An 8,836-nucleotide genomic window follows, 5' to 3' on the forward strand; every position below is an offset into this window, starting at 1 on the left:
CAATTTTAATTTTACACAGTATAAACTTGGCTTAGGTCAGCTTAACTCGGCTAGTCCAAAATATGAAAAATAATAATATAATAACTACGAATCAGAAGAAATATGGTTTAATATGATCCTTAATGTAAAACCAGCTAGCTGTGAGGTAGTTTGGGAAGATTCTCAAACAACGGTCTAAAACAAGCTCTAAAATTGTGTTGGTAAAAAATTCTAATATCCCGCATACTACAAGAAAAACTCCAAATGCCTGCCTTGTTGAGATCACAGGTATTTTCTCTTGAAGCAATGAGTTAAGCAGATATAGCCTGGTCTGCAAAAGATCTCACCAGATGGAGCGAAAGTTGAACTAACACAAAAGAGGGTATCCCTGTTTTTCACTTTCATTCTCACCTACAGATACCTGATTACATGTCTTAAAGTAAACGCTTGCCTTCCTTTGTCATACAGAGGTATCTGTTTACAGGAAGCCCCTCACAGAAGTACAAACCTCTGAGAATCTGTATCTAAATAATGCCGGTTTTTCTCCTTTACCTAGGCAAATAGCAGATAACATCCTCACCTTAAAAAATCAGAGGAACACTATCACAAGGTCTTGGAATACTTGAACTTTTACAGGATTTTAGAAACTGCATTATGAAAATATACAACTATTTTCAACAAATAAACTGTGTAAAAAGCTTGCATCTTTAATGATTTAAAAATATAAAACCTTTTTTTCCCCCAGAAATGACTTTATAAAGTAAATGTTAAAATTAAATTATTAAACCTCAATACAGATTTTTAAAATTATAATATATGAAAGTCTTAGTCTTATAAGGCATTCATACAAAGTAGTATTTGTATTTTTGTTTTATATTTGCAGGATAAATGCTTGGTGCAAATAAGAACTTGATCTTTTGTGGTCAATAGTTTACAGAGGTGTACTAAAAATATTTTTAGGAAGGTAAAGGCCAGGATGTTTGAGTACAATTCATTACAAAATAAGCAAAAGTTAACCTTGCTAAATCTGTCATATTGCATTAAATCTGTAAGGTTACCTTTTCTGTAGCCAACGCTGAAGCCCCTGTGGGCCACATGGCGGTCTGAATGGAAGATAATGGACATGACATTCCAAGAAGAGGTAAACTGAGGTGGGGAAATGTCACCGCAAAATATCCCAAGGAGGTTCCCCTCGTCCTCAGATATGCCATTGTATATTTTGATATAGTCATAAGCACAGCTGGCATGGTACTCCAGCTCAAAATGGTGGAAGGTGAGGAGGACAGACGAACCCTCGGCCACCACGATCAGCCAGGCGCAGTCAATGTTGTAGGGATACAGACCTGGAAAGTTTGGACTGGAAATGTTACCCGATGGAGCAGAGAGGATTCCTCCACATTTGACACCTAAAAATGATAAAAACATTTTTATTTCAGTTCAGAGCAAAAATTATAAGAAGCTTTCTGTTTATTCCTGACTGATGTCACTATTTTCTTGCAGTCTGATATCCATGAAATTGTATTACACTATTGTATTACAATATGACTTTGAACAATGAAGGTCCGGCTTTATCTGTATATATAGCCCTGGCAATATGAAACACTCCTATTAAATCTAAACAGTGTTCCATCAGGATAAAAAATGAAAACTCACCTTTTTTAGTATAAGCCCTGTCAACCAACAGTAGTAAATGAATCAGTATAGCCACCCCGAGACTCATATTGTTATTGTGGATTCCGCTTTTTTCAAAACCTCGACTGCTTTTCCAGCTGAGACACACAACTGTAATGTCACAGTGCACCGCCTTGAGGTAATAGGACTTTGAAAAATTCATCCATCCCCTGAATGGGGGAACGTGATACCTATCCACCCACAAGCTGCACTTTGGCTCCTTTGCTAAATTTTAATGACCGATATCCAATGAGCTCTAGATGCTTGTCAGGACACTGTTTGTATAAAGGTTTTGCATTTTTAATGATGGTGAAATACACACAAGAACTTTCAGACGCTGAGAGAGGCACTGATGAAGCTATGGAAAAGAAAAGGTATTAAAAAAGTGCTCATGTCAGTTACAGTGAAGAATAAAAAAAATGTCTCTGCTGAGTTAAGATGCTCTTAATCATCACAAATAATTAAATTGTTAAAACTGTTTTAGATAAGTCTTAAATTGATGCTTTTTTAGCTTTGATTTAAATAAAGGTAAAGAATCAGTATTGCTTATAACAGGATGGAGTGAATTCCAGCGTTTGGGAGCAGAGCGGGAGAAAGCTCGGATCCCCGCAGCGATGAGGCGGGCAGGAGCCCTAGTAAGGTGGATGAATTATTGATTATTGATGATCAATTGGCAATAAAATAGTTATGAAGCTGAAAAATTATGCTTTTCAAGTAATCTAACAAAAATAAAATCTAAACTTTTCAATAGAATTAATCAGGGGTTACATTATTCCAAAAAAAAAAAAAAAGACTATCAGGACTGTATGATTCCAGGATTTTTGCGATAGAAAATGTAAACCATGCAAGTAAAATTATATTAGGTCGGAGAGAGTAAAGAATATGTCTTGATAAAAGGCAGCAGCTGTCAAGCAGATGATGTGCCTAGATTCTTGAAATTAGAGCTTCTAACTGATGTTTGTAAATTCTATATTCCCGCACCTAATGAGCATATGACAGAAATATTTAGCCTTTAGCTAGCACTTTTTTCTCTAGGAAAGCTTTTATTAAATCAGTGGCTCTGCACCATCATCTGCTCTGTGCTCACGCTGAAGTTGTGCCTTGGTGTTAAGTGTGCCACATGTGGTATACGTGCATGTTGCTGTCACCTGCGCTTACACCAGGAAACTGTAGTCCTTATTTATACAAATTAAGTAATGAATAATGAATGTTCAAAGTGTAGTAATGACTAACTTGTCCCAATTGTGTAGACAAGGCTTTGGACATGAACACAAGCAGAGTGGGAGGAAATTCAATTCATTTCAATTAAGTTTATTTATATAGGACCAATTCACAACACACATCATCTCAAGACAGTTTAAACAGACAATACAGTCAGATTGGTTAGGAAAACCAGTTTATTACATCCACTCATCGACTTGCAAGAAATGCTCCTCCTGGATGAGCTTTTGGCAATGATTTCCACTTGCATTTTGTTGTTGACCCTTTACAATCCCTCACGCCAAGCATGCATTTAGCAACAGAGGAGAGGAAAGCTCCCTTTTAACAGGAAGAAACTTCCAGCATAACCAGGCTCTGTGTGATTGCCCTTCTGCCGATGCCAGGACATTGCCAAGCAGACAAACTCCAACCTATTCTCTTGTCATAAGGATGAAAGACATTACATACAGTTAGAAGATGATGGATATTTCATGAATGAAAATATGCAGATCAGCTAATGTTGTTGATGTGGAAGGTGAATAAGAGTGCTTTCAAGGATGACATCAAGACTTAACCTGAGAAAAGGCAGAGATGGTGGAATAAAACTGAATTAGTTTCTACCAGAAGGATTTCTGTTTTGCTGCAATTGAACTTCAGGAAGTTACAGATCAACCAGGCTTTGATTTCAGCAAGGCATAAGGTAAGGGATGAGGGAATGAGCTTGGAGTTAGGCTGACCAGATAAAAAGAGTTGGGTGTAATCTGAATAACATGTTCATAATGTTACTAATGCTATGAAAAATTCTTTGTGAAATCCTCTCCGGAGATTCTAAGAAGATCCTAGCCTGTTAAGATTCTTTAAGCCCTTTGCTCTGCTGCTTTTACTTCAGCAGATAACGACAGAATATATTGCACTTACCACAAAAGACTCATATAAGATATGGTGCAACAGTAAAGGACTTCATAAGATGTACAATCTGACTGTTCCTTTTTGTAGACAACTTCCCAATTGCATCTCTAGTGGTCAGAGTCAACCAAAGAGCAGATCTGCAGATGACAGGACTCTATCTTGTACTGGGATGTGGGATGTCAGCTTCTCCAGTTGTCACTTGAATTGACTTCTAGAGCAACTACTTAGGATGAGGATGAGGAGAAATCCATAAAAGCAAAGCGCCAATGCAGGGGTGGAAGATGAAACATTTGAGGTGTAAGATGGAAGCTTTGGGTCAAAGGAGGGCAGGATGTATGTTTGATTGCGGGCAGTAGAGAATGATGCAAGCTTATTTCTGAGCTGGACAAGATGTGTTCAGTTCATTGGCTTCATCTGTCCAGACTCCCATTGTCCAATTCTCCTTTTGTTAAATGTCTCTGATCCTCCTAGTCTGTGACCATACATCTCTGATATTGTTCTGCTGGAGCTTGCTTTCAAGATTATTCCTGTATGACTCCTTGCTTTTTATTATCTTGACATTAACTTGCCTCTGTATACGGCTCAATAAGTCCCTTTCTCCCTACCTGAAGGCTCTTATTTTCTGGTTTAGCAGTTAATTCAGATAATTGGTGATCCAGGGTTTATTATTTGGAAAACACTTCACTGTCCTGATAGGGATGGAGTTATCTACACAGAATCTATAGTCACAGAATCCTAACACCAATGTCACCTAAAATGTGGGTGACACTTCTTCAGCTTGCTGTCACCATCTGCTTACAGTTCTCTTAAATGCAGGTTGCTTCTCATGAATAGGCTTTTACTTTGAACAGTATAAAACAAAAGATTTTCCACAAGGAGGTCTTGATTTAGAAAGGTGTCAGTCTTTGACATTTCCATAAAACAAGTCCACGGTTTTCTTTCCTCTTGAACAGCAGCTGACAAAAACTGTTGGAGTATTGGGAGTGTAGTAGAGAGTAAAACAGGATTAAAATCACAATTTATTTCCACAGATATATTAGCAACAGGAGAACTGATAAAGTCATATGCAATGTCAACAAAACAGAAGGGTGGAATGTAAACAGTTATCAAACCAACACTGGTGAACTCTCTGGATAAATAACAGAGAAGATGAGAAAAGATGAGAATTAAATATCAGCAGTTCGATATCTGGACTACAGAGATAAGAATTTACAATAACATTTCCTAAATGACACAATCTGTTGTTCACAAACACTGCCGCCTCACCTCCCTTAAATTTTCCAGCCTTCATTATATCTTATCGTCAGAAACCCTGACAGAGAGGCAGTGGATTCAGGGATATGATCCTTTAGTAATGTTTCAGTAAAACACATTATACTTCATTCCAGATATTCTGGCTGTGTCCTTGCTGTGGCTTGGAGTTTTTCAAACTTTTTTCATAATGATCTCATAACGTCCATAATGATTGATGAAAGAAATGGCTTGTATTTCCTTCTCCGTTCTCTTTCCTTTGCTTCTATTCTGCATCTTTGGTGCTTCCTTTGTAACTAAGCTGGGACTTGGGGAAATACCTGAAATATTATTTCAGCTTTTGAGATGTAAATAAACTACTCCTAGGTGCAAGAAAAACAACTTGCTATGATTGCTATGGTTACACACCTGAAGAAATGCCCAAAAATGTAAAGATATTGGTCAAAATCCTTTGATTAGGACAGTATCCAATTCTAGAGGCAAAAAGCATTAGAAGAAAAAAAAAAACTTTTGATCCACAGAGAAACTGATGTTCTATAAAGAAAAAAAGAATATCATAATCTAGTTAGCAGATCTTCTCATACATTAAACTACCTTTAGTGCAATCAAAATAATTTAAGTTTTGTTTTTGTATTTTATTTGGTGTACCCATGTTTGGCACAGTTAGTTTAATACTTTGCATTTGTCTCTACAGTTTACACCTTGCACATTTCCAGACCAATATCATTACTCTCAGCTATTTTATGAATAAAGCTTTAATGCCCTATCAGTTTAGGTAGAGGGCCAATATCTTGCTAATGTTTTCCATCCTTTTTCCATTTTCAATTCATAAACTGAACAGTATTCTGTGAGATGTTTAAAGCTGGGGCCAACTTTGCTTTTATTACCCACTAATCCTATCTAATGAAGATAATAGTCACTCATATACCACTAAAATTATACTAAGATTAATCATTCTCTAACTAGGTGAATTTTTAAGGCAGTTGGCTATGCTGGGTTTTATTTTTGATAATAGATTAAAGGAGATTTTGTGCTTAAGCCACATTTTGGGGATATATGAAGCCTTTTGAAATCAATGTATTTCCTATTCACTTCCCTATTATGCACAGCTTTTTGTTATCACATAAAATGTAAATAAATAGTTTTAAATTCACTGTTGTAGTGTGACAATATTGAAAAGTACTAGGGATATTAAAACTTTCAAAAGGGCCCTGTGTGTAAATTATTCCTTGTTATGATTTCAGCTCCTTTTTAGGAATTGCAACATTATAAGAAAGGTCATCTCAGACTAAGGCACCACCTTTTTTAAATGCACATTTTGTTTACATTCTCATTTCTTATTCTGAAAACAATACTGCAATGACTTTTAGACGGATAGTTTCTTGTGTTTGCCAAATGCCAGTCCCATTCCATGACTCACTCCCCTCTTTCGCAGTGTTATAGCTCAATAGTACAGATAGAAGTATGTAATAACACTGACTGAATGGGATGTATGAAAAACTGTGAGATAAAGCACTCTTAGTGAAACCAGACACTGCAAATGAATGTTTGCTGTGAAGCACTGCTGTGGAGGCAGAGCTTTTAGAGTGTCATCTAATAGCTTTGGTGTATCTCTTTTAATACCAGCACAAAACTGCTAGATGGCGCTGTTGCCGCATACCAACAACGTGATAAAGACACTGCAGGCTTCCCAAATATCCAACCCAGCTCTAAGCTGAAATAAATAAGAATGTGATTAAAATCAGTCAAGTGCTTTCTGCACAGAGGTCTGTGAGACTGAAATGAACTAGCCTTGTCTTTGAATTTTAATTCTGTCCTCTTCTGAAGCTCGTCATTGTTCAAGGATGTGGGTGCTAGGCAATGCTGCAATGTGTTCCAGAAAGATATTGTGCTTTTGGAGCAATTTAATCACCTATTAGCTAAAGCAATGCTCAGGAAAACACAAATTAAGGATGAAACTGCTGGAAATTTCTAGGAAGGAAAAGGGAGACAGGCAAGAGAATTGGAATATCTACAGTGAAAAAGGACAAAAACTTATTGACCAAAATTGTGGAGCAAATTGCTAATTAGCAGGTGTGCTGTGAATATAGAGGCTGGAGGCCTGTTTTGCAATGCTGGTTTTAATCAAAAGTGAAAAATGGCAAGTAATGTGTGTGTTGATATCTGAGTGCTTTAGGGAAACTAGTGTCACCTAATCAGCTTTAAAGCATGTTTTTTTTTTTTCAAAATCACAGATTAGTATCACCTGTGAGACTACAGAACAAAATTTGCTGATATTAATTCTAAAGCAGGTACATTTTTAAGAAAAGTGGGAGAAACAAATGTGAGAAGAACAAATGAGTATAGCTATTTTAGAATGGTAGAAAGTCAGTTGTTCCGTTCCAGACTGCGGTTGTTATAAGTTATCATTATCTACCAGCTAGAAATGTGCTATCTTTTTGTTGCTGTTGAGGACCAACCACAGGTAGGAAGTAGGAATAATAGTTTTTTTCCTGGTATTTATTAGAGGAACACAGGAGCTTGAGTCAGGGTCAGTAGGCTACACAAACTTTGGGAAGGCTATTGATGTGGCAGATGTCTTGCACAAAGTGATTGACATTCTCTATAAGAATACTAAGCCACAAAACTCATTGTTAAAAAATATTGTTTATTATTAAATTATTGTGATAGAAACTTGAGTGAAAGGAAAAAGGTTGGGTGTGATTGACTGGTGACAAGTCCAGAGTGTACCTGGCCTTTTACAAACACTGCCGGAGATTGACATCTGAATGCTGTGACCCTTATAGACAAGCAGTAGAAGAGAGGTGGAATGGAAAGATTTGGTTGAAAAGAACTAAAATGTTTTTCTAATTTCCAAAGCCCTCTTTTAAGATTAAATGACAATTTACACTCAAATTAGAAATCATGGTCCCAAAATCTGGAGGAGGAGTGGAAAGGTACAGTCGTGAAGACTACGGGGAAGTTTTCAGTCAGCATTGATTGGCTTTGCTGGATTTTAACACCACAGGGCCTGCTTAAGTGTTTTACTTAGTTTTTCATCCGTCAATGTTTTAAGGAAACAGAACAGAAACATAAACAAGATTGAATACAAATGCTTAAGAAAATGGTAGATAGTTATTGAAAAAATGTGATTTATTCACGCTCACAAAAAAGAAAGACAGAAATGCAACAGTAAAACTGCTAGGAGTAAAATGACAACACAACACATACGTACAATAACAGAGAAAAGCTGTTGAAGAAACATTCTGACACCCAGCTTGGTTTTCTAGAAACAACTGACACTTCAGAGCAAGATATATACTTTATTTACATTTATCACTGTAGGAAACATTTTGCCTGTATTTACTGAATGACAAGTCCTTTTGTCAGAGTTTGAAATTTAAACATTGCTGACTCTAGCTTGTGCTTGAGTCATTCTCAAGCCATTCTATAAAGCCATTCTATAGTTTGAATCACTAACACAATCCAATCACTTTTATATCATCGTTGTGCAAGTCTGGTTAAAATTGTGGGTTTGAAGTGCTTCCATATGTCACTGGGTTATCTCACAACACTGGGTTGCAATTTTCACCAAATATTTAGTTAAAATTAACCAACTTCAGTCGTTACAACAAAAACCCAGCATTTGGATTTAATAAATAACCTTGCATTTTTTATGAAATAGGTTTTTTCTGTTGTCGTATTACTATAACCTCCCATTCCACTTTCTATTCAGTGATGCCTAAGAGTCAGAAATGTTTTTTTCCTTCCAATGCTGGAATTTTGTTAACATTTCTACCTTCTCTGGACCAAGGACGATATTGTTATGTCATTGCGCTGCCAATTC

At 36.6% G+C, this 8,836-nt stretch overlaps 1 protein-coding gene across 1 annotated transcript in view; it reads right to left on the reverse strand.

Annotated features, from left to right (window-relative positions):
• Positions 1–1,762, reverse strand: part of cdcp2 (CUB domain containing protein 2) — a 10,319-nt gene extending 8,557 nt beyond the window's left edge. The window contains exons 1-2 of the mRNA XM_015376578.1: positions 1,633–1,762; positions 1,038–1,385 (exon numbers count right to left, since the gene is read on the reverse strand). Coding sequence (XP_015232064.1) covers positions 1,038–1,385; positions 1,633–1,699 — 415 coding nt within the window. The 5' untranslated portion in view covers positions 1,700–1,762. The remainder of the gene's footprint in view (positions 1–1,037; positions 1,386–1,632) is intronic.
• Positions 1,763–8,836: the final 7,074 nt, after the last annotated feature.

The sequence above is a fragment of the Cyprinodon variegatus genome, unplaced genomic scaffold (genome assembly GCF_000732505.1).
Source record: "Cyprinodon variegatus isolate N-32 unplaced genomic scaffold, C_variegatus-1.0 Scaffold137, whole genome shotgun sequence".
NCBI classification, from domain to species: domain Eukaryota; kingdom Metazoa; phylum Chordata; class Actinopteri; order Cyprinodontiformes; family Cyprinodontidae; genus Cyprinodon; species Cyprinodon variegatus.